This window comes from Eulemur rufifrons, unplaced genomic scaffold (genome assembly GCF_041146395.1).
Source record: "Eulemur rufifrons isolate Redbay unplaced genomic scaffold, OSU_ERuf_1 scaffold_150, whole genome shotgun sequence".
NCBI lineage: Eukaryota > Metazoa > Chordata > Mammalia > Primates > Lemuridae > Eulemur > Eulemur rufifrons.
The window spans coordinates 437,901-463,767 of NW_027182932.1; the positions used below are offsets into that span (position 1 = coordinate 437,901).

At 54.9% G+C, this 25,867-nt stretch overlaps 1 protein-coding gene across 1 annotated transcript; it reads right to left on the bottom strand.

Moving 5' to 3' along the window:
- Nucleotides 1-1,151: 1,151 nt before the first annotated feature.
- On the bottom strand, nucleotides 1,152-25,506 carry KCNG2 (potassium voltage-gated channel modifier subfamily G member 2). Its single transcript, XM_069464839.1, has 3 exons — nucleotides 25,487-25,506; nucleotides 15,992-16,628; nucleotides 1,152-2,858 (listed from the first exon to the last, which is right to left on the bottom strand). Exons 1-3 carry the CDS (start codon nucleotides 25,504-25,506, stop codon nucleotides 2,088-2,090), a joined length of 1,428 nt encoding a protein of 475 aa, XP_069320940.1. The 3' UTR covers nucleotides 1,152-2,087.
- Nucleotides 25,507-25,867: the final 361 nt, after the last annotated feature.

The following is a 25,867-nucleotide window of genomic DNA, read 5'->3' on the forward strand; positions in this document are numbered from 1 at the left end:
GGGTGGAGAGTTCCTAGAACCAGGAACCCTTCCCTTGACCTTATAGGTGGCTTCCAGGAGTCGCTGTGGCATATGTAAACAGTTGGGGCTGGTGGGTTAATGAGGCCAGTTCATTTAGGGACACTGTCACCTCAGCTGGACACATGCCCCGATTAAAGGAATTCCCCCTTTTCCCTGGATAAAGATGCTATGGCTAAAGCAAAATAGCCAGCAGGCCCCTATTGGTGACATTCACCTTGGCCAAGCACATTCTCGTGACTTCTGAGCCCTGCCCCGCCTGCCGGCAACTGTCTGACTCCTGCTCCCCCAGGCTGTCCTGTGAGAGGTGTCGGGTCCCGGCGGCAGGAGGAGGCAGGGCTGAGGCCAGCTGCTCTCGGGTGCCATCTGGCCGCCACCCCAGCTTTGGGGGATGGTGCCAGAGCCTGCATCCAGGGCACTCGCTGTCCTCGCTGCACACCTGTGTCCCTCACAGACCCCCTGCTGGCCTGGGATGTGTGGCCCCGCAGGGAGGGGAGGGCTGCGGCCAGCAGGGCAGGTCTGTGCACCTCCGGGAGTGGCAGTGCAGCCCTGTGGTCCTCGCTCTCCAGACTGGCTCTGTGGGCAGGTGCCACCCTGGCCTGGTCCACTGTGGGCAGCTCGGTTTCCCCTTTCTGCCCCAAGGAGCTGGTGTGAGGATCCATGAACACGTGGGGCCCCTGGGAGGCAGACGTGGGATCCAGCCTCACCTGTGCTGTCTGCTGGCTGCTCAGTCTGACCCTGGAGGAATGCGTCCAGGTCACTGGGCAGACCAAGTTATTTCCAAGTTTCCAGGCATCCCAGCACCCTGACGACAGACTCTGGGTGGAGCCCAGGTGCTGTGTGTGCCGGCACTGGGAGAGAGGAGGAGACAGAGGTGGGCACAGGCTGTCGTGGTGGTCTGCCCCACAGAAGCCAGGCTCGTGTGGAACTCTCAGCCCGTTCGCACCCTGGGTTCTGTTCTTGGCCCTGCCCTGGCGCGGCGGGGCCCAGTGTGAAGCTGGGCTTGCTGTGCAGTCACGGATTCTGCAGAGGGGCTTGCAGCTGTGGACGTGGGGGGTGCTTTGTGCCACCAGGCCAAGTGCAGGGATGCTGTCGCCATCATAGGTGCCCTGCCCTGGTGGTTCATGCTGTGTGCATCACAGGAAACCCCCTTTCTGGCCCCAGGAGCCCGATCTCTGGGGCAGACCCCACAGAGCACAGCGGTGCCCCAGAGGAACTCGACTGACAGCCGCGCAGGAGGCCGGTGCTCTTTTTCTGGTAGAATCAGGCACCGTCTGCAGTAGCACAGCCACACCAGGGCCCGAGACCAGCTCCCTGTAACTGGACAGCAGGGCCCTCTTGCTGTGGGCTGTGGCCAAGACGTCTCAGGTGTTCAGGCTGAGATCGTTGAGATGAAAGTATGAAGGGGCACAATTTGGAAAGTGCCACCCCCACTGGTCTCCACGGAGCAGAGCAGGCTCAGTGGGTGCTTTTGTGGGTGCCCTGCAGCGGCTGCCAGGAGGCGTCCACCCATCTCCTCCCTGAGCCCCTTCCTGCTGCAGCCAGGGCTGGAGGGCAGAGGGGTTCTTTGTTCCATTTCAGTCTTAGGGAAATGTCCTGTTAGGGGAGACGAGGTGTTCTGGAGGGTGAGGATGTCCCACAGGCCTGGATTCCTGCCCTGGAAGGCAGGAAAAGGGTTAAAATGCCCACAGGTAAACCTTGGGCTCTGCAATGGGCATCATGGGGGGGCGACTGTATCAGGAAGCCCTTGTCACCTTCTCGGGGCCCAAGGGACGCCCCCCATAAGGGCACTCAGGTGGAGTGGGGGCTGTGAGCAGGGCCAAGCCTGGAAGGTGACGTGGGCTTTGGCCTCTGTTCCCACGGGGCCCTGCCCCTTCTGGGCCGCCCTGGCTGAAGGCGAACCCGCAGGCGAGGCCTAAGGCAGCGCGGCAGTCTGGCGTTTGCTACGGGCTTGGAATTTCTGGAACTCACTGAACTCGTATCTAGCCAGCCATAGAAGACTTCAAATCGGGAGGAAATAGAGGTGCGAGGAGGAGGAGAAGGCCGGGGACGCTCCGGGGGCGCGTCCGTCAGGGCGGCCCCGCGTGCGCGCGCTCCGCGGCCGGGTCGGGGCCCTGGGAGCTGTCCTCCGCGGCCGAGGCCGAGGCCGAGGCCGAGCGCGAGCTGTCCTCGCGCAGGGCCGGCTCGGGGCTGGCGGCGCGCCGCTGCTGCTCCTTGAGCTCGGAGTAGGAGCGCGAGAAGGTGTGGAAGATGGAGGTGACGGGGAAGGCCATGAGCAGGATGCCGCTGAGGATGCTGCTGAGCGCCACCACCTGCCCGGGCAGGCTGCGCGGGACCATGTCGCCGTAGCCCACCGTGGTCATGGAGATGACGGCCCACCAGTAGCTGGCGGGCACGCTGGAGAAGTCGCGGCGCGCGCCCAGCTCGCGCTCGGCCAGGTGCACGAGCGGCGCGAAGAGGGCCATGGCCACGCACAGGAACAGCAGCAGCAGCCCGAACTCGCGCGCGCAGCGGCGCACGGTCAGGCCCAGCGAGCGCAGCCCCAGCGAGTGGCGCGCCAGGCGCATCACGTAGAGCACGCGCAGCGCGCGCAGCAGCCGCAGCACCAGCCCCGCGCGCTCCAGCAGCTTGCTGCCCCCCGGGCCGCCCGCCGCCAGGCCCACGAGCAGCGACACGTAGAAGGGCAGGATGGCCAGGATGTCGATGATGTTGAGCGGCGTCCGCAGGAAGGCGCACTTGCTCTCGGCCTGCAGGGAGCGCAGCAGGAACTCGAAAGAGAACCAGGCTACGCACACCGTCTCCAGCACGAAGAGGCTGCGGCACTTGTGCGAGCATTCGCCCTGCGGGGAGAAGGCACCGCGGTTGGGGCCAGGCGCTGGGTCGCAGGGAGCCTGCCCTTCCTCCCCCACCCCACCCGGCGGAAGCGTGGGACTGCAGAGAAAGGGCCCAATTCCTGTTTATAAAAAAAAAAAAAAAAGTCTTAATTGGAGGTGCACTTATGGCAAGAGAGCCGACGAGCTTGGCCGACCCAGGAAAGTGGCGAAAATCATTAAAAACCCTTAACCACTTAAAGCCTTTGGAAATGGCCTTCTGAGCAAACGGCAGATGAAGAAACATCTATTCAAGAAAATCTGTGAAAATTCAGCAAGAAAGGTTAGTCTGGGGTGTTTGGACCAAGACTGCATTCTCCCTCCCAGCTCAGCAAGGCAGAGTGGGGGGGGGGGTGCGGCCGGGGAGGCCCCCCCCCCCACAGCGCCCAGGTGGGAGCTTTCGTCCCCAGGAAGGGCCAGGTGTCGGCAATTTGCACTCTACCCTCAGCTACCTGCTGCTGGAGTGAGGGCCCGGGGAGAGTCAGTGGAGGGATGGGGGGGCTCCCTTCTTCTACCCACTCCCCACTCGTGGACCAGAAGCTGGACCTTGAGTGTGGTACGCTGAGAGGACCAGGCCTCGGTGCCCTGGCCTTGGCGCAAGGGGCAGTGATCCCAAGCCCATGCGATCTTAGGATGCCTTCCCTCCGAGCACTCAGCTCCGAGAGGGGGCGTCACTCAGACTGAAGCTTTTTCTTTTTCCATCCCCAGCTCCAGAGCCTGGCTCAGAGATTTTGCCTGGAGGGAGACGGAGGAAGTAAGGGAGAGATCCTAACCTAGTCTCTTCCCAAAGAAACTGACTTCATTTGCAACAGAACATGGAGTTTAAACCCTAAGGGCACTCTCAAAACACTGGAGGTTGTGGTGAAGGGAATTAGGAGGATATTCCCAGATCTATTAAAGACACAGCGTGGACGGTAGGCTGCTGAGTTCGCAGGAGAGAACCAGGGAATAAGATCGCTGGGAAGAGACCCCCTGGGGTCAGAACAGCATCAGACACTGACCTCAGAAACTACTGAGGAGCCACAGTTTGACCAGTTTGTAGAGGAATCTGTGCCCTAGGACATTGTTGAAAATAATAGAGCTATCAGTGGGCTACTGGTGGAGTCTGACAGCTGGGTGTGGTCAGTGAAAGAGAGGAAGAATTTGCTACCCAGACCTGCCATCCCAGAGTGCCTGTGGGCGCAGCCAAGCTGCTCCAACACGGAGGCTTCAGCACAGGCTTCCCCAGAACAACAATCCAGCCGGTCGCTAAAAGAACAAAGTAAATATCAAGACCATGATGGGGGTGGTACCTAGAGCTGCTAGAATATGTTGTCTAAAATGCCCAGTTCTCAACAACAACAAAAAAAAATCACAAGGCATGTTAAAAAAGAAAGAAAAAGAAAGAAGGAAAGTATAACCCATACCTTGGGGAAAAAGCAGGCAAGAGAAACTGCCTGTGAGAGTGACCAGATGTCAAATTTAACAAAAAATATTTCAAAGTAGCCATTGAGAACATGTTCACACAGCTGAAGGAAAGCATGATGAAAATGCCACAAACAGAGACTATCAATAAAGAGACAAAAATTTTTTTTTTAAATTTATATTTTTAGCTGTCCATATAATTTCTTTCTATTTTTAGTAGAGACGGGGTCTCGCTCTTGCTCAGGCTGGTCTCGAACTCCTGAGCTCAAATGATCCGCCCACCTCAGCCTCCCAGAGTGCTAGGATTACAGGCGTGAGCCACCTCGCCCGGCCAAAAATTTTTTTTAAAAAAGGAAATTATGGAGTTGAAAAGTACAATGGAAATAAAATTCACTAGAAAAGCTTAACAGTAGATTTGAACTGGCAGAAAAAAGAATTGTCGAATGTGAAGCTAGCTCAGTAGCAGTTGTACAAGCTGAAGGACAGAGAGAAAAAGAGAAAAATAAAGGAAGACTCAGGAACTGCGGGACACAGTAATGTGCATTGACAGTTTCCCATGGGAATGCCAGGAGAGAAGAGAAGGAAGAAAAAAATATTCAAAGAAATAATGGCTGATAAAACTCCCAATTTGTTGAAAAGCAGTAACCTACACATCCAAGCTCAATAAACTCCAAGTAGGATAAACACAGAGACCCACAAATAAACGTAATCATAATAAAATAATGAAAGTCAAAACAAAGAGAAAATCTCAAAAGCAGCAAGAGGAAAATGAAGCGTCACTCACAAGGGAAGCTCCATAAGTCTGACAGCCAACCTGTCAGCAGACAGGGGCGTGGCCGGCAGGCCCTGGGATGATATATTCAGTGTGCTCAAAGGAAAGACCCTGTCAGCTAAGAATCTCCTGTCCAGCAAAGCTGTTAAAAAATGAAGGTAAAAAATAAACACTTTCCCAGGTAAACAAAAACTGACAGAATTAATTGCTAGCAGATCTGCCTTTCAAGAAATATGAAAGGAAACTTTGGGTGACCCTAGATGATAATCTGAATCCACGCAAACAAAGCTGCACCAGTAAAGGTAATTATGTAATTAGAAAAGACACTATGCATTTTTCTTATTTCTTCTCTTAACTGATTTGAAAAGCAATTGTATAAAAATAATATGTATATAATGTATTTTTGGGCCTATAGCATATAGAAATATAATATATGTGCAATGTATTTGCCAATAAAAGCACAAAGGAGCTGTGTGGGAGCAAAGCTGTAACAGTGTAATGACGGAATATAATATATAATTATATATAACATAATAATGTATATAAATTATGTGTAACACAATAATATATATAATTATATGTAATATAATAATGTATTGTTGGGTTGGTAACATTAACAGATACAGTATGTATACCAACAATATCACCAACAGGGAGAAAAGTGAATATAGCTACATAGGTGTAACCTTTCTGTACCTCACCAGAGTGACGCTAATACGAATCTGAAGCAGATTTTGATAAGTTGCATATGGTAAACCCTAGAGCAATGCTTTAGGCTTCCTGCCACAGGATGCTTCAGAGTGAGGACATCTGTGGAGACAGGAGAGCGGTGGTGGCCTTGGGGGGAGGGGCTGCCCAGGGCGGGGGCTTCCTTGGGGTGACGGAAATGTTTTAGGTGGACAGCCCGGTGGCGGCTGCACAGCCGAAGACACTGAAAATCACTGGCTGTGCGGAAGAGTGTGAACTGTCGGTGTGCCAATCGTATCTCAATAAAACTATTTTTCAAAAAAACCTCGAGGCAAACCCCTGCGTGTGTGGCTGGCGGGGCTGCTGGGGTGGGTGGGGAGTCGGCGAGTGTCCCGGCGCTGTGTGCGACCGCAGTGGCCGCCTGGCGGGCAGAGCAGCTCCGGGTCCGTCTGTCCCTGGGGGCGCCGAGGAAGCATCTGCAGTGACGCTCGCTCGAGGGCAGCACGGCCGCCTCGCCGCCGAGTCACACGGGGAAGACCGGGGTGGTGTCCCGGCGCCTCGCACGGCGCCCCCCGCCTGGCCCTCACTGGCTCGGGGCCCGTGAGTATCTGCAGGCAGAACTCCCACGTCTGCGCGGGGGCCCCGTCCCCGAGGTTGATGAAGGCCGGGGACCAGCAACGCGCCTCCCACCCCCGTGAGACGTCGGTTCCAGGACGGGTCCTGGCTCAGCGACGGCGGTTTTTAAACACCGCAAACATCTGTCCTAGGCTATGGAGCCAGCACTGACCCTGGTACACAGTGGGGCAGAGGTGAGTGGACCCCACAGGGCCCCCCAAGCCTGTTTTGTATGTTCAGGACCAGGAACGGATTTGTCACCTGGTCTGCGAGGGACCCAGAGCAGACGGCTCCGCCCAGGAAGCGCGTTGCTGGGGGCGGAGTCTGCGTCCGTCAGCGCCCTGAGCTTTTCCCACCAACTTCTGCGTTAACGAGCGGTGGGACCCCAATGACGGCCGCTCGTCACCGTCCTGCTGTGTGGCTGGAGATACCGGTCACGTGCTGACCTCCCTGCTGACGAGGCCACCCGGAACCTTCCGGGATGGGCAGAAGCCAGCACTGCTCCCCTCGGTCCCTGGGAGCCCCGTGGGGCACGGGCTGGAAGCCCAGGGCACCCCCCTGGGGCCTCTCCCCTAAACCGAGCCCTCCTGCTGCCCAGCCAGTCTCTCCCGCCCCCGCCTAAGCCTGGGGCCACACGGGCAGGAGTCGCGGCTGGGCGGGGGCACCGGCCTTGTGCAGCCGAGAGAGCTCCGCGTGGCACAGGAAGGGGCCGGCCTGGGCCCAGGGCTGCGGCGATGCCCTCACGGCTGCCGACCCCCAGCTCACTGTGAGCCGGCCTTGGACTTTGGCTCTCTCCGCTCCCCCAGTCCCCACACCCCCTCTGGGCTCCTCCAACCCTGGTCCTGCCACAGAGCTTCTCCCCGTCCCCTGGGCCCCTGAGGGGCTGCCTGAGTGCACTGTGGCCTCCGTCCCGAGACGACCCCACCCCGTGGCACCTGCCTGCCTGCCCTGGGCGGTGGGGGGGGGGGGGTCTTCACGCCGGCCAAGTCCACCTGCTCCCACGGGCCTAGCTCCGGCCCTGCCTCTGCGTCCAAGGCTCAGCGCCCCGGCAAGGGCTCCCTGGGGCACCTGCTGGCCGAGGGCCGGGGCTGGGCCGTGACAGCAGGAAGGGCGCCCTGGCCCTGAGCACGGCCGACAGCTGGGCGGCCGCCGCTACAGGTAGAGGAGCAGCAGGGCTGCCGGGCGCCTAAGCACCATGCGCGGAAGCCGCGGGCACCTCCCCCGGGCCCTCGACAGGCCGGGCTCTGGCAGGGGCCGTGCGAGCCCGTGGGGACCGGACACGGGCTGAGCCCTGATGCGGCCTGAGCAGAGCAGCTCTGAACGGCGCCCCCCGGCGTTTAATTCTGTTTGGCTCCTGCTTGCGTTTCTGCTGACAGTGGGGTTTTCTTTAATTCCACTGCGAGTCGCTGCTGCTCCAGGCTCCAACCTGGGCTGGCGGGGCTGGGTGAGCCGCGCAGACGTGAGAGGGAGCCCTGGCCCCGCCTTGTGGCCGGCGGGGCTGGGGGTTCCCCCGGAGGCCCGTCCTGGCAGCACCTCGGAAGCTTTGCCTCCATCCTGTCCCCTCCCCGGTGCGGTCTCCACCCCGATCCCTGCCGGGGCGGGGCCGTGAGCGGCGTGAGGAGGACCCCGGAGCCGCGTGAACGCTGCTTCAGGAGAGAGAGTGGCCCCCAAACGTGGAGAGCAGCTGGGGTTCCCGTCCCTGGCAGAGAGAAGAGCTCTGATCCTCACGGCCTTTCGTGCAAACACCCCCAGGCTCCCTGCGGTGTTCTACGAGCAACAGTTGCTCGCGTCTGCGGGAACACGTGGGAAAACCGATCCCTCCACCCTGAGCTGCAACCAGCGCCCGGGAGGAGCGCGTCCCGCGCGGGCGGCCCCCCGCTTAGGAACTTGCCCACCCCCGTCTGTCTCTGGGGCACCTGGTCTTTCCAGAAACCGCAAGCGTTTCTCAGCTCTGTGTAGAAAACCTACAGTCATAACGAAGGAAACTCCAGAATCTAGATCCCTCCTCCGGGCGGCCACCCCGTCCCCGGGAGCCAGTGGGGGGCCTGTCCCCCAGGAGTGGCGGAGGAGCACAGAGGAGCCTCACAGCGGAGGGAGGGGCTCTCAGGCCCCGCCGGGAGGGTCGAGAACCAGCAGGCCCCAGCGTGTCCTCTCGCTGCAGGGACTCATCGCCGCTCACCCACCGGCGTCAGCTGACGTGCATTCGAGTCGTTCCCAGGTTTGCGCTATTGCAAATAAAGCCGGTACGAACGGCACGCACAAATTTACACATGGGCACGCACTTTCCTTCCCCTTGAGAAGTCCCTGGAGTGTATTTCTGGGTCCTCTGACAAGCGCATGCTCAGCGCATCAGAGGCCGCAGCTGTTCTCCACGCAGCCGCGCCGCACCCACGCGCAGGCCCCGCGCTCCGGCCGCACCTGCTCCTGCCAGCTCGCGGGTTCCGAAATTACAGCCCTTCCAACACGAAACTGACATCTCGTTGTGGTTTAATTTGTATTTCCCTAGTAACTAATAAGGCTGAACATCTTTTCATGTATTTACTGTTCACATGAAGCATCTTTTTAAAAAATTTCAAATCTTTTGTCCCTTTTTAAATGGGTTGTTTTATTACAGTTAAGTTTAAACAGTTCTTTATGCAATCAAATTACAAGTCTTTTTGTCAGATATGTGATTGGCAAATATTTTCTCCCACTCCGAAGCTTGTCTTTTAATTCTCTTAAGTGTTGCAGACAAAAGTTTTAAATTTTGATGAAGTGTAGTTTATTAATTTTTTTCTTTTACGAATCATGCTTTTCATGTCAGATCTAAGAACTCTTTGCCTAACCTAAATAAGTAAAGACTATCTCCTATGTTTTATAGTTTTACATTTTGTTTAGGTCCATGGCCCACTTTGAGTTGAATTTTTGTAGAAAATATAAGGCACGGGTTGTGTTTTTTTGTTTTTGAATATGGAAGTTCAGTTCTTGGGGCCCAGTGTTGAAAAGCCTGTTCTTTCCCCGTGTGCTGCCTTTGCGCCTGGTTTGCGTGGTGCGCTCCAGACACCCTCTGTGCCCACAGACCACGCCTGTCCTCTCCCAGGGCTGCGGTGTCCTGACAGGGGTTTTATCCTACCTCTGCAGTCAAGCCACGCGAGCCTCCAACTCCTTTTTCAAACCGGTTCCTTTGCCTTTCCATAAAAATACCAGCATCAGCTTGCTCATATTTACAAAAAACGGGGTTTCGAGTGGGATTTCATTCAATCTGGAAATCAGCTGTGGGAGAAGGGACACCTCAGTGATCCGGCATCTTCCCGCCCGGCAGAGCGTCGTGGCACCTGTCGTCCCAGCTGCTCGGAGGCAGAGGTGGCGGCTGTCTGAGCCCAGCAAGATGCCATCTCAATATAGCCCAGCAAGACGCCATCTCAGTAAGAACAAGTCTTCCTGTCCACAGTCACAGTGTCTCATGTCTCTCCATTCATTGGTCACTTTTGATTTCTTTTCTTTCTTTCTTTCTTTTTTTTTTTTTTTTGAGACAGAGTCTCGCTCTATTCCCCGGGCTAGAGTGCCCGTGGCGTCAAGCTCACAGCAACCTCCAACTCCTGGGCTCAAGCAATCCTCCTGCCTCAGCCTCCCGAGTAGCTGGGACTACAGGCATGCGCCACCATGCCCGGCTAATTTTTTTCTATATATATTTTTTAGCTGTTCAGATCATTTCTTTCTATTTTTTTTAGTAGAGACGGGGGTCTCGCTCTTGCTCAGCCTGGTCTTGAACTCCTGCCCTCGAGAGATCCTTCCGCCTCGGCCTCCCAGAGTGCTAAGATTAGAGGCGTGAGCCACCATGCCCAGCCTCGTTTTTTGATTTCTTTTATCAGTGTTTTCTAATATTCAGCATATAGATGGATCCCGCAATACGTTGTTAGACTTATACCTAAGTGTTTTGTGTTTTTTATGCTATTGTTAATGGTACTTTAAAACAATTTTGAATTCCAATTGTTCACTGCTCGTATACAGAAATATAATTGATTTTCACATACTGATTTGTATCCTGTGACCTTGCTAAACTCACTTACTTGTTCTATAAGCTTCTTCAAGGATTTCTTAGGATTTTGTACACAGACAATTCTATTTCTTTCTTTCCGATCACATGCCTGTTTCCTTGCTTCCTTACCCTGACTGAGGCTGAACGGCAGAGGCGCAAGAGGACGCCTCGTGCTGGTCCCCATCTTGGTGGGAAAGTCTCATTACACGTCTGTGGTTAGCTGTGGGCTCCGTGCACGTTCCCTATCCGGACGAGGACGTATGACAAGATGACATTTCTCTTTGGCGTGTTAATATTACGAATCACACTGATGGCTTTTGGAATATTGAACCGCACTTGGTGTCCTGGGGAAACCCCGCTCGCTCACGGTGTGCTGTCCCCATGTCTACTGCTGTGTCCCGTCCACTGACACTCTGCTGAGGGGTTTCTGTGTGTTCATGAGACAGTTTCTCCTTGCGCTGTCTTTTCTCTGTTTGGTAACTCTGGTCTCTTGGCATGAGCTGGGAAGCGCTTCCTGCTCTTGTGTTTTTCTGGAAGACGCTATGGGAATTGGTGTTATTTCTTCCTGAAATTTTTGTTACATTCACCAGTGAAACTATCTGGGCCTGGACTTATCTTTCTAGAAAGTTCTAAACTATGAATTTAATTTCTTTAATAAGCACAGGATTATTCAGCTTAGTTATTTCTTCTTGAGTGAGTTTTGGTGAGTGAGCATGTTTTTCCACATAATTTTTGTTTTGCCAAAGTAAACAGGCATATAATTTTTTAAAAACTCAATAATACCGAAAGGCTTACAGGGAAAACGGTTCTCCTAGCCCCTAGTCTCATCTCACACAGGCAGTGATTTCTCAGTGTTTAATCATTTCTTCTGAGAGTTACTTCCTACTTCTACGTGCTCATCCGCTGGCCACGGAGGTGCCACCTTTGCGCTGGCTTCTCTGCTCCGGAGTCCGGCTTCCTCACGCGCCCCAGCCCAACCCCCGCCACATCCTCCAAAAGCAGCTACATCACACTGTTTGCAAGAAACTCGTGTTTATTTAGGGAGATGGGCCGTGCTCTGTCGCCGGGGCTGGAGAGCAGCTGCAGTGAACCTGGCGCCTCGGCTCCCACAGTGCCGGGAGTGTTTGCACGGCCGAGGAAACGTGAGCAAGGTTCACGCCAAGCAGCGGGGCAGGGCTGCATTTTCCCGTTGTTCCTCATTGGTTTCCTAACGTTTCGTGGCTCCATTCTGAACGTGCGCTGCTCTCAATGAATCCTGGCGTATTTCCCCGAACGGCACAAGCATCAGAAATGGGCAACTCTGCTGATCTCCTGGGGGCTCCCCGCCTCTTGCTCCGAGCTGTGGTGTCGGAGCCCCCTTGGGTCCCCGCTGCCTCCGCCTGTGTCCCCTCCTGGCTCCCTGGCGTCCCTCCAGACGCGCCTCCGCCCACGGCGTCCTGAGAAAGTGGACGGGCGGCAGCATCCGAGTCTTTGCAAACCTGGAAACGTCTGTGCTCCGCCGCACACCTGACTGCGGTTTGGCCTGATAGAGCTTGGCAGGTAGAGAACATTTTCACGCCGGATTTCGGAGGTTCCTCTGTGACGTCCGAGCTTTGGCGTTGCCGCTGAAGTCTCACGTTCAGGTGGACACGTGTGCAGACTGCAAGTCCCCAGCGCAGCGCGTCCCAAACGGAGCAGACAGCACAGCCGGCGCAGAGCTCCGATCCGACGTCCGGCCCGGCCCACTGCCTGCTCACCCCCACCCGGACCTACGTCCTTCCCTTCCTCACAGAGCTTCTGGAACATTCTTCCTTCCCTAAAGTTTCAGGGTGAGCACACGTGTGCATTTCCACCAAGTGTGGGGTATTCGTGGCCTGTCCAGGATGAGACGTGTGTCCTAGATTTCGGGCACCAAGTCCTCTCTCACTGTTGGCATCCGGAACTCGCGGCAGTGAGTGTCACCTTGACCAAACTTCCAGTTTCTCACCTTTGCCTACTTTTTCATCTTCTCCTCCTAAACATTACCACTTCCTTTTTGGTTAATCCCGTTTTTAAATTCTAAGAGCTTCTCCTTATTCTTGGTTCGTTTTTCGCAGCATCTCACTCCTGTTTTGTGGACGTGACACCTCCTCTCGGCCTCTCAGCTGCTGGTGACGGATCTTGCAGTTTCCTTCTGTTTCCTGCACAGCGTCCGTCCCCTCTGAGCCCCTGTTCGTCCCTCCCTGCTGTGGTCTTTTGTGCCAAGGTCCTTCCCTACACGTCCACCGTGGACAGGGGCACTAGGACGTTGTCCAGGTTGCGCTGTGGCCTGGGTGGGGCTTGCCAAGCGCTGGGCCTTGCTGTGCCCGTCACCTGCCACCAACGTTGTCCCCTGGGAGGAGTCCGGTTCCTCCAGCCTCCCCTGGGGACTGGGTGTCTGCTGCAGACACCGACTCCACGTGCCCTGGGACTGGTGGGGCTTTTGGTCCTTCCTCCCAGGGCACTCACACACCCCGCTGCACTGATGGCACCAATGACACCCACAGACTGCCCAGGAAGGACAAGCGGGAAGAGCCACCCCGACAGCAGGCTCAGGCTCAGCCTCAAGATGGACTTCAGGACACGGCTGAGCAGGAGTCCAGAGTGCCAGGCAGAGGGGCTAGGTGGGAACAAGGCCTGCAGGCCCCAGGGCAGGACACAGGGCCATGGGGAGCTGCCCTTGGAAACTGGGGGGTGCAGGAGGCTTCTCAGATGGCGAGGCCTCCACGGACGTGGTGTCCACTTGGCACCAGCCCTGCTGTGATTCTCCAGTGACAGTAGACAGAGGATGGGCCAGGTCTCCTCGGTAACAGAGGCTGTGGTGGCCCTCCCCAACCTCTGTGTCACATGCCAAGGGGACGTCAGCATGTGTGACCAAGCAGAGCCCTGCAGCCGTGCGCTGCAGCTGCTGGAAGCTTCCCGCCACTGTGCGGAGGAGCCTGCACTGGCCTCCTGTCCGCGGAGAGGCGGAGACCCCGGCCCAGAGCCCGGCTGCTGCCTCAGGCCAGAGCACAGGACCAGCCCCAGGAGCCATGAGGAGGGGCTGCCATTGGGATCCGTGAGGTCCGGGCCGTCGGTTCACAGCAAACGGAGCCGCGGGTCTCCTCCTTTGCTCTCCTTCTTACTCTGCAGAACCCACGGCTGGTCTTACGTGTGCATTTCTGTACGTTTCTAAGGTGATGTTGTCAGAGTCCAAGAGCACCCTTGGTGACATGGACTGTCCGTGTGGCATCTGCTGGCAATGTGGCCGCCTGGTGGGGACTGTGCTGCCCGGACCCTCAGTGAGTGCAGACGTCCGGGACCCCAGAAGCTTGGGCCTCGCATGATGACACCTGCCCCCGCTGGGTGGGGCTTGCCAACTGGAGCCTCCTGGGGACGAGGTGGGCTCACGTGCTGACCTGCTGCTGGCCTGAAACCGCCCTGTCAAGACAGTTGGGGCCCTGCCTACTTCCCAGGGGTCCCTTTGCCAGCTCATTCCGAATGCGAGAGCTGCTCCAGGGAGGGGAGGACTCGCCCCCACCGTGCCCCGTGCCCCGTGTCCCACCCTCACCCCGAGGGACCCAGAGGACAGGTTTTGACAAATACGAGATGCATGTTTGCTGATGTGACTTGTCATCACACAGGTGCCAGCCTTGTGGGGTGTGCTGTGAAGAGGACACCCCCCAACCCTCAGACCCAAGGGGGTGGGACGGCGGGGCCAGGTCAGAGCCCCTGTGATGGAGAGTATACTTGTCCCTCAACTGGGCCACGCGGGGAACTCTGCTCAAGCCTCACTCTGGGGGTCTCAGTGAGGGTGCTTGGCCGATGCCGGAATCAGAGCTGAGCGGAGCCCACCGCCTTCCCGCCATGGGGTGGCCCCACCGGGTGCACATCGCCTGGCCAGAGCAGGGACGCCAGCCCTGACCCTGACCCTGACCCTCCCCAGCGCCGGGAGCTCCTCCTGCCTGGCCGCCCAGGGGACAGGGCCGTCTGTGGCCTCCGTGGGGACTGAAACGTCCAGGTCTCCGGACGGGAACTTGCCCCATCAGCTCTGCCGGGTCCCCTGCAGATGCGGCGCCAGGGGCTGGGAGTCAGAGTTCAACGAACCGGGAAAGCGCCGGAGTTCTGGGGAGGGCGGTGCTGGTGGCTGCACAACTATGTGAGCGTACTTAACGCTGCATACTTAAAAATGGTGAAAACGGTAAATTTTATGTATATTTCACCAAATTTTTAAAAAAGGGAGCTGATGAAATACAAAATTTCTTCCTTGCGGCAGGTGGTGTGATGACAGTTCTTACTTCTTCATCACCTGCCATGGGCAGTGGCCAGACGCTCCCAGCTGCCCTCATGAGACCCACCCCAGCCTCACGGGCAGCATCACCGGGTCCACCTGACAGTGGCAGATGGAGGCGAGGCCGGAGGGCACAGCCGGTGGCAGGGCGAGGCCAGGGGTTGGGGGCACGGCCAGGGGGGAGGGGCCTGAGAGGGCATGAGGCCCAGGGAGGCACGTAAGGCAGGGCTGGAAGCCAGAGACTGACGCAAGGTTTCCCTCATTCTCGCACGCGGCCAGGAGACCTGCAGGCCGTCCTCGCTGTCCTCCGGGTCAGGGCACCTCAGAGCCCCTCGGAAGGAAGGGAGGGGCCCCACACGGGAAGGGAGAGGCACTCCTGGCACCCTGAGGGCCGGAGCAGTGCCAGGGGAGGGGCTCTGTGTCCCCCGCCCAGGCTAGGGCTGCTCTGCTTCCTGGTGTGACCTGTGTCTTTGGTGATGTGCCAGGACAATGTTCTCAAATACAGTAGCATCCTCTCCTCCCCCAACTCCACCAGCTCAGACAACAGAAAGCCCCCGCCTCCAGCCCAGGGCACACTGTCCCTCCCCAGACATTTCCAGAAGGTTCCATGACTGTGCACAAATGCTGAAAAGCTTTGCCTCTTGTGGTAACACTGGTTAGCCCACATTTATGTGCAGACGCCTCCGGGCGGCAGAGACGGCACAGACAGAGGCAGGAAGCCGACAGCCCAGTGAGAGGGGGACCCAGCAACTCCTCAAAGCTATCCTGGGCGCCGTGGCCGGAAGCCTGGCCCTGGTGGAGGTCGGGTCCCTCTGGTCTGGATGACCAAGGCTGGGGTTAAACCATGAAATTCTCCAGACCCTTAAGACACTGACTGTTTAGCTCCGCGATGTCTGAGCCTTGGGGCTCCGACTGGCTGAGCCGTTTGCAGGGAGAAGGCTGCCCGGAGCTGTGACGTGAAACTGAATGTAATTTGGAGCCTCTGCCGTCCCAGCCACAGCAGGCAGGGCCCCACTGTGCCCGGTAACCAGAGGGGGCCAAGGCCGCTGGGACCTGTGCTGTAACCAGCGCTGGGGGAAGGGGTGTGCACAAGTGTGGACCAGCCCTCACCCAGCCACCCCGCCCCCACAGCCCTTCCCCTGCCGTCCTGTCCCTGCCCAGTCCTAGGCCTTGGCCCCTGACCCTGCCACTCCTGACCCTAACTACCTACACATCCCTTCCCTCCACCACCCCTGTCCGCCCCCGCCCCCCACCAGCTCCCAGCGCAGTTCTAGGCCTTGGCCCTGACCCTGCCGCCCTGGGCCCTAGCAGCCCGACCCCATCCCAGGGCCCGCTCTCACCCGCTCCTCCTCGGCGCGGATGTCCGGCATGGTGCTCAGGCAGAGGCCAACTGCTGTGACCGCCACGAAGGCCACCGACACGCAGGCGAAGAGCTTGCCCGCCAGCCCGGAGTGAGGGTTGTCCACCACGTCGCGCAGGCGCTGCCTGCCGCGCTCCAGCCGCCCACCGGGGCCCAGGGCGCGGGCCGGGCTCCCCAGGGCACGGGCCGGGCTCCCGGGCGCCCCTTGGCCCGACGGCCCCTCGCGCGCCTCGGCCGCCTCCTCCTCGCGGCGGCGCAGGCGGCGCAGGCAGCAGCGCTCCAGGCGCGCCTCGTCGATGCCCCAGTAGGCCAGCTCGTCGCGGAAAGCCAGCGCGCACGGGCCTCGCAGCAGCCGCAGCTTGCCGGCGCGCAGCAGCGCCACGATGGCGCGGAAGGCGCACGGGCTGCGGTCGAAGAAGAACTCGTCGCGGCTCACATCATAGTCGTCGCACACGCGCAGCAGCTCGTCGTGGCCGCGGCAGGCCCGCAGGCGCTCGAGGCGCGCGAGGGGACAGCGCGCCAGCGCGGCCCAGGCCAGGCGCACGCGGCAGCCGCCCACGTTGATGATGACGTGCCGGGGCGCGCCCCTGCCTCCTCCGCCGCCGCCACCGCCGGGGGTCTCCGTGCCCGGGGTCTCCACGGGCCCGGGCATCAAGGCCATGGTCTGTGCGCCGCACCGAGGGCCCGCAGAGGTCGTGGCGCCGCGCCAGGGTCGGCCAGCTGGGCCTGCAAAAGGAAAGGGGAGGACAGCCTGTGTTAGGCCACGAGGGCGGGACAGCGCAGAACAGCACCACCCGGAGGGTCCCTGGCCCGCCCCCCGCCTCTTCCCTCCTCTCCTGCTACGAATAAGCCAGACTGCGGCCCCTCCAGCTTGCCAGCACTGCCGGCTGAGTGGCGACCTGGCTTACGGCCCAGAGCAGCGGTGCGCAACCTGTTTGGCACTAGGGGCCGGTTCCATGGAAGACAGTTTTTCCATAGACTGGGGAGGATCGTTTTGGGATGATTCGAGCACATTACATTTATTGTGCAGTCAAACCTCTCTGCTGATGATAATCTGTATTTGCAGCAGCTCCCCAGCGCTAGCATCACCGCCTCAGCTCCACCTCCGATCACCAGGCTTTAGATTCTCACAAGGAGCCACAACCTGGATCCCTCCCACGCACAGTTTACAGTGGGGTCCGCACTCCTGTGAGAATCTGATGCCGCTGCTGATCTGACAGGAGGCGGAGCTCAGGCGGCGATGCCAGCCATGGGGAGCAGCTGTAAACACAGGTGAAGCTTTGCTCGCTCACTTGTGCTCACCTCCTGCTGTGCGCCCCGGTCCTAACAGGCCAAGATGGTGCCGACATTGGAGGCCGCAGGCCTGGAGAAGAGCAAAACGTTCTCAAAGTTCTCAAAGTGTGGGCCATGGAACACATGGTGGAAGGAAGGTTTTATAGATGCCTGGGCCCTGCAGATGCTGCCTCAGTAGTCCCGGCCAGGGCTGGCTGTTGGCATATTTAGAAATAAAACCACCTGCTCTTTAGGAAACAGAGGTCAAAGGGCATGGCAGTGGCGCCTGGGCATTATGACGGAGAATATTCAGAAAGGCTGGTCACGTGTAGGTGGATGGGATTAGAAGGAACCAACAGTAAGAAGACATGTAACAGAAAATGGAAAACCTAAGCACGGCATATGATTTAGAGGAATTTTTTTTTTTTTTTTTTTTTTTTTGAGACAGAGTCTTGCTCTGTTGCTGGGGCTAGAGTGAGTGCCCTGGCGTCAGCCTAGCTCACAGCAACCTCAGACTCCTGGGCTCAAGGGATCCTCCTGCCTCAGCCTCCCGAGTAGCTGGGACTACAGGCATGCGCCACCATGCCCAGCTAATTTTTTCTATATATATTTTTTTAGTTGGCCAGATAATTTTCAATTTTGTTTTAGTAGAGACGGGGGTCTCGCTCTTGCTCAGGCTGGTCTCGAACTCCTGACCTTGAGCGATCCACCTACCTCGGCCTCCCAGAGTGCTGGGATTACAGGCGTGAGCCACCGCGCCCGGCCTAGAGGAATTATTTTAAAGGTCTAACGGCTTTGTGGTATGTGGGAATCAGGCAGGAAATGTTTAATGTCTCAGAGTCCGCAGCGAGGTGTTCACAGGCGACATGACACAGGACAGAGTGGTGAGGACAGGACACCTCCCAACCTCGCAGCTGCTGGAGCCGGCGACGGGCACAGGAGGGTCATTGCACTTTTCTCCTCACACTTTGCATGGTCGATATTTCCACAATAAACAGGATGGTACGGCAGGGTGGGCACCATGTGAGAACCACGTATGTGAGAGCCACGTGTGACAGCGGTGACATCCAGGTGACAGCCGTGTGTGTGACAGCCATGTGTGACAGTGGTGGCATCCAGGTGACAGCCGTGTGTGTGACAGCTTGTGTGACAGCAGTGACAGCCATGTGTGTGACAGCCATGTGTGACAGTGGTGACATCCAGGTGACAGCCGTGTGTGTGACAGCTTATGTGACAGCAGTGACAGCCCTGTGTGTGACAGCCAGGTGTGACAGTGGTGACATCCAGGTGACAGCCATATGTGTGACAGCTTGTGTGACAGCAGTGACAGCCCTGTGTGTGACAGCCATGTGTGGCAGTGGTGACAGCCATGTGACAGCCCTGTGTGTGACAGCCATGTGTGACTGTGGTGACAGCCCCCTCCCTCTGCCTCGGCGCTTCCTCTGCTCAGTAACCAGATGGGTCAGTTCTGCCATCAGGGACCACGTGTCTTGCTCTCTGATCCCTCCTTCTCCACAGAGCCAGGCCGCGCCAGGGTCGCTGGGAGCCACTAGGCCACACAGGCCCTCCCTGCTGTGCCGCGGTTTCCCTCTGGGCTCAGCCAATGTTCGGATCCCCCAGTCAGGCCACGGAATGTCTCTGCCCGAGCAGTTTAACATGGTGAGATGGAGCAAACCACACATTCGCGCCACGTGCTCACGGAAATCCACTTCTGGAAGGAAAACAGTGGGTTGGAAGAGCTCAGTGTCTCCTGCCCACACCAGCTCCACCCGCACCTGGCTTCGCGGGAAGTCTCAATGCAGCACCGTCACGACGTACTGGAACACAGGAGGCCACCGTGCGGACGGGCCGCACCCAGAGACGAGCGGGCAGAGGTAAGGGGGCCCCACGGAGGGCAGAGCCTCGCACAGGGACCCCGGTCGCTGGGACCTGCTGCTGGTCTCCCCGGCCTGCCCCTCTGCGGGAGGGGACGCGGCTGCCTCACATCGTCTCAGTAAGCGACACCCTGACCCTGACCCGCCACAACACTCGGCGGTTCTGACCTGTGCTGTCTCTCGCGGTTTAACGCTTCCCGTGAGTACAAAGCCATCCGAGGGCACCAAACTACACGCCCGGTGGCGCCCGGCTCAGTCCCTGTCAATCTCCAGGCAGTCCCCTCCCAGCGGCCGGCACCTGCCCCGCAGAGCCCGAGCCTCGCCTGCATCAGCGGGCCGGTTCGTGGAAACAGATCACGCACGACCCCACTGAGACTCGGGCTGCCACCAGCACAGCAGAACCCGTACAGGGCCCACTCTGCAAGTGCCGCATGTCACCAGTCAGTGGGTGGGTGTCAGAGAGAGGGCACCTGCCAGAAAACGTGGGGGTCCCAGGAAGGACGCAGCCCGCCCTCCGTTCTTCAGCCATTGGGAGGACACGTTGGCGCTTCTCATTCTTCCCCTCATTAGTCTGAGATGTTCACCTGCTTAAAAATCAGTGTTCTCACTGGAAAAAATGGAAAATTGGACAGTACAATAAAACACAAGGGAAAAATTCCGACCGCAAGCCCCGGAGGGTGTCGTCCACTCGTCTCTCTGCGTGTTCTCACGGGGTCGCCCCTCTCGCCGGCTCCGCAAAGGCTGGCTGGACCCGGGCTGCGCGGCAGGGCCGGGGGCGGCTGCATCGGGGCCCAGGCTGGGGGTGGCGGGGCAGCGGCGGCTGTTCTGTCCCGCCGCGGGAGCGCCACGGCCAGACGGCACCAGGCAGCAGGACGCGGCGGGATTACGTGGTTCTCGCTCGCACCGACGCCGGGAACCCGGCAGAGGCCCGATGTCGAGTGTTCTCTGATGCTCCTGGTCGCCAGGTGACCCGCCGACGCCCTCACAGGCCTCTGCCGGGAAGCAGTCGTGTCTCACCCTGAGGCTGCCTCCTAATTTACTTACATTTCCCTATTGGACATTATTTTAACATTAAAGTTTGATAGTATCTTATGAATGCTGCAAAGAACATACTTTTGCATATTAAATTCATTTTCTCCGAGAAGCCTCCCTTAATCTAACATAAATGTTTATACTTCAAGTATATTACCAACACATGCATTTTCAATGTAAAAAAATAAAAAATACAGCAGTGTGTATAGTGAAAATCCAAGTCCCCCTTTTCAAAACCGATCCATCCCCACAGGTAACAACTCTTAAGGTGACTCACTTGTCCAGGATTTTTGGTAAACCTTTATACGATACAAGTACATACACATTTTTAAAATTAAATGTTTTATTTGAGATAATTGTAAATTCACATGCAGTTGTCAGAAGTAACACAAAGGCATCCCTTGGTCCCTGTCCACGGCTTCCCCCGCTGGTAACAAGCTGGGAAACTTCAGCACAGCCGCCCCCAGCCTGACACCCCCATGCCCAGCAACAGCTCACAGGGCCCCCTGCATCCCGGCCACCCACTCCCATCCTGGCCGCCTCCTCCCCAACCCCGGCAGCCTGTTCTCCCGCCCTGCGGTTGTGCCAAGACGCCGTAAACTGGAGCCACAGACGGCAGAACTTTCTGGAGTTGGCTGCTCACTCAGCATGATGGTCCGAGAGTCAGCCCGGCTTGCGTGTGTGTCAATAATTCCTTCCTTCCGCAGAGCCCTCCGCAGCATGGAGGCACCACGGTTCAGCCACCAGCTGGCGAGGGACACCCGGGCAGTTTCCAGCTGGGCTGTTCGTGATCGAGCTGCTGCAGAAACTGATGTCCAGGTTTGTGTGACTGTTTCTGTTTCTCGGGGACAAATGCCCGGGGCTGCATGGCTGCGAGGGGCGGGTGCAGGATCAGCGCGAGAAGCTGCCTCCACACGGTTTCTAACGTGGCTGAGCCGTTGCACGTTCCCAGCCGCGCACGGGAGACGTTTCCCGGCACCTCGTGGGCTCCGGTGCTTTTACTGTAGCCGTTCTGAGAGCTGCGCAGCCGTGTGTCATCACGGTCAATCCGCATTTCCCGGAAGGCTGACGATGCTGAGCATGTGGTCACGTGTCACTTGTCCCCTGCGATCCTCTCCAGTGACGGGTTTCCTTGTGTCTTTCACCCACTAACTGGATTTTTTTTGCTGTTTACTGTTGATTTTGACAGGACTTTGGTCCTCTACTGACTACATGGTGGTCAAACAGTTTCTCCCATTCTGCAGTTTTACCCTTCGTGCTCTTAAAAGGGACTTTTGCAGAGCAGTTGTTAATTTCGATGAGGTCCAATTTATCAGATTTACCTTTTATGGGTCATGCTCTTGATATCAAGTCACAGAATGCTTTGCCCAACCCTAGATCCCAGTGATTTTTCTCCTACTTTGTTCTAGAACTCTTTTTTTTTTTTTTTTTTGTTGAGACAGAGTCTCACTTTGTTGCCCAGGCTAGAGTGAGTGCCGTGGCGTCAGCTTAGCTCACAGCAACCTCAGACTCCTCGGCTTAAGCGATCCTACTGCCTCAGCCTCCCGAGTAGCTGGGACTACAGGCATGCGCCACTATGCCCGGCTAATTTTTTCTATATAGATTTTTAGTTGTCCATATAATGTCTTTCTATTTTTAGTAGAGACGGGGTCTCGCTCAGGCTGGTCTCGAACTCCTGACCTTGAGCAATCCACCCGCCTCGGCCTCCCAGAGTGCTAGGATTACAGGCGTGAGCCACCGCGCCCGGCCTTGTTCTAGAACTCTTACAGCTTCATGTTTACATTTAAGTCTGTGGTCCACTTTCAGGTGAGTTTTGTAGAAGGTGAAGGTTTAGGATGAAGTTCTCCCCCAGCTCCCATGGACAACCAATTGCTCCAACTGCATTTGTTGAAAAAGCTGTTTCCACCATTGAACTGGTTTTGCAATTTCATCAAAAATCTGTTGGACATATTTGTGTGGGTCTACACTGGGTCGATCTCTGTGTCCGTCCCGCTGCCAGCACCTCAGTGCCTGGATTACTGCAGCGTTAATACTGGGGGAGCGATTCCTCCCACTGCATCCTCCCTCTTCAAGGTTGTTTCAGCTAGTTTAGAGTCCGTGATTTCCCATATAAATTTTAGAATAAACTTGTCTATAAAAAGACTTGTTGGGATTTTGACAGAAATTATATTAAACCTATAGATCAGTTTGAGGAGAACAGATACCTGTACCTTATAGAGTCTTCTAATCCATGAACATGTATGTTTTTCAATTTACTTAGGTCTGCTTTGATATCTTTTATCAGCATTTTGTAATTTGTAGCATATGAACTCTGGAGATGTTTTATATTATTTATACTTAAGTATTTAATTTTTTGGAGTGATTGTAAATAGTCCTGTGTTTTTAGCTTTGGTTTCACATGTTAATTATTGGTATGTAGAAATGCAAGCAATTTTTTTTTTTTTTTTTTTGACAGAGTCTCACTCTGTTGCCCAGGCTAGAGTGAGTGCCGTGGCGTCAGCCTAGCTCACAGCAACCTCAAACTCCTGAGCTCAAGCGATCCTCCTGTCTCAGCCTCCCGAGTAGCTGGGACTACAGGCATGCACCACCATGCCCGGCTAATTTTTTCTATATATATTTTTAGCTGTCCATATAATTTCTTTCTATTTTTAGTAGAGGTGGGGTCTCGCTCTTGCTCAGGCTGGTCTCGAACTCCTGAGCTCAAACGATCCGCCCACCTCGGCCTCCCAGAGTGCTAGGATTACAGGTGTGAGCCACCGCGCCCGGCCGCAAGCAATTTTTTTAAACAGGTTTTTTTTTTTTTTTTTTGAGATAGGGTCTTGCTGTGTTGCCCTGTCTGGATTCGAACTCCTGGGCTCAAGTGATCCTCCTGCCTCAGCTTCCCAAGCACCAGGGATTATAGGCATGAGCCACCAAACATGGCTACAAGTAATTTTATTTTTGTTTTAATCTTTTACTCTGCAACTTTGCTGAACTCACTTATTGCTTCTAGGATGGTTTTTTTGGTACATTTCTTGGAAGATATTTCTGAATAGATAATCATGACGTCTACAAATAGGGGTAGATACATTTCTTCCTTTCTGACTTGTATGCCATTTATTTCCCTTTCTTGCCTTACTTAACCTCCAGTGCTGTGCTGAGTAACAGTGGTGAGAGTGGACATCCTTGCAGTTCCTCACATTGGAGGGAGGGCATGCAGTCTTGCACCCTTAGGTCTGACGTCATCTGTAGGTTTTCTTGTAGATGTTCTTTATCAAGTTGAGGATCTACTTCTAGTTTTCTGGGAGTTTTTATTACTACTAGATGTTGGATTTTGTCAAAAGCTTTTCTGCATCAATTGATATGATTATATATCTGTTCTGTTGACATGGTGATTATACATATTGATTTTGAAATTGAACCAGCCGTGCACACCTGGATTAAATCTCACTTGTCTCAGAAACTCTATCCAATTTGGTAATATTTTGTTGAGGACTTTGCATCTAAATTCATGAGAAATATTGATCTATCATTTTCTTTTTTGTACTATCTTTATCTAGTATGGTCACCAGGTAATGCTGACCTCATAAAGTAAGTTAGGAAGTGTTCACTCCTCTTCTTTGAATGTTTCATAGAATAAATTCTTTGAATGTTTGGTAGAATTTTCCAGTAAAACCACCTGGGCCTGGAGATGTCTTTTTTAGGAGTTTTTAAAGAATTAATTCAATTTTGTAACTTATATTATTGAGACCTTTCCTCCTTTCTAAGTCCGTAAGCATTTTGGTGCTGTAAATTTCCCTCTGAGAACTGTTTTGGCTGTATCTTGGGTATTTTGATCTGTTGTCATTTCATTTTCCATTTAGTTCTATGTATTTTAAAATTTCCTTTGTGGCTTCCTCTGTGACCCACAGATAATTTAAAAGTATGTTATTTGATTTCCAAGCATTTAGAGATTTTCCTGTTGTCTTTCTGCTCTGCTCCTTGAATCTGTAGGTTTATGTCTTTCGCCAAATTTGAGAGATTTTCAGGCATTCTTTCTTCACAGATTTTTTCAGCCTCACTCTCTTTTTCTTCTCTTTCTGGGACCTCATAATATGAATGCTGATACTTTCATTATCGTCACACAGGTCCCTGTGAATCAACTCAATTTTTTTTCAGGCCCTTTTGTTGTTGATACTGGGTGATTTCTGTGTATCTGTCAAGTTCTCTGATTCTATCCCCTGTCATCTCCTCTCTGCTTTCCACCCATACAGCAAGTTTTTAATTCAGTTTTTGTATTTTTCATTTCTTTTTTTTTTTTTTTTTTTTTTTGAGACAGAGTCTCGCTTTGTTGCCCAGGCTAGAGTGAGTGCCGTGGCGTCAGCCTAGCTCACAGCAACCTCAAACTCCTGAGCTCAAGGGATCCTCCTGTCTCAGCCTCCCGAGTAGCTGGGACTACAGGCATGCACCACCATGCCCGGCTAATTTTTTCTATACATATTTTTAGCTGTCCATATAATTTCTTTCTATTTTTAGTAGAGATGGGGTCTCGCTCTTGCTCAGGCTGGTCTCGAACTCCTGAGCTCAAACGATCCGCCCACCTTGGCCTCCCAGAGTGCTAGGATTACAGGCGTGAGCCACCACGCCCGGCCTGTATTTTTCATTTCTATAATTTCATGTTTTTAATATCTTTATTTCTTTGCTTAGATTTTCTATTCTTTCATTTGTTTCAGAAGAACCCATAAATGACCGATGAAGTATTTTAAACCCATAACTGATTGGTGAAAGCTACTTTAAAATATTAGTCATACAATCCCAACATCTGATTCATTGTGGTATTAGTGTCTGTTGTCTTCATTAATTTGTTTTGGTTTTCTTGGTTCCTGATGAATGATTTTGTCTATTGTATCATGGATATTCTGGATATTCATTGTCTCGCATGTGGAATCCAGTTGTTCCAATACCATTTCTTTCCCTCTTTGAACAGTCTTGGTGCTCTTGCCAAAAGTCAGCTGGCCACAGATGTGTGGGTTCATTTCTGCTCTTTCAATTCTATTCCATCAATTGATATGTCTCTCCTTACACCGATACCACACTATTTTGGTTACTGTAGCTTTGTAGTAAGTTTTAGTAAGTAGTGTGAGTACTCCAACTTTGTTCTTTTTCAGATTTTTTTTTTTTTTGGCTTACCTTGGTCAGTGCCAATTCTTTATGAATTTTATGATCAGCTTGTCCATTTCTGCAAAAAGGCAGTTGGGATTTTGACAGGGATTGTGTTGAAGCTATAGACCAGTTTGGGGAATGTTGCCACTTTAACAATATCAAGTCTTCTGATGCATGAGCATGGGTATCTTTCCATTTATGTGGGTCTTTAATTGATTTCAGTATGTTTTGCAGTTTTCAGTGTACAAGTCTTATGCCTCTTAGGTTAAACTTCTTCCTTGATATTTTATTCTTTTTGAGGCTGTTATAAATGGTTTTGTCTCCCTGATATCCTCGTCTGACTGCTTCCTGCCAGTGTATAGAGACGCAGCTGATGTTTGGCTTTGAGTTCGGGCTTGTTTCTACAGCACAGTCCCCGCCCGGAAGAGCCTGGCTGGTGCTGCCGCTGCTGCCAACGCTGGACGGCCCTCGCTGTCCAGGGTGGCGTGAACACGTCCTTCCAGACTTTTCTAGTTTGTGCTTTGATTTTTGGTTTCTACATTTACTGCCTTTGCTCA

Bases quoted from the DNA above. Each gene is read 5' to 3' on its own strand.
- KCNG2 (XM_069464839.1), bottom strand. From the start codon at position 25,506: ATGGAAAGATACCCATGCTC. The intron at 16,629-25,486 runs ATGCATCAGAAG...GGGCACGGAGAC, and splicing joins ATGGAAAGATACCCATGCTC to CCCCGGCGGTGGCGGCGGCG. The intron at 2,859-15,991 runs GTGAGAGCGGGC...TTCTCCCCGCAG, and splicing joins TCCGCGCCGAGGAGGAGCGG to GGCGAATGCTCGCACAAGTG.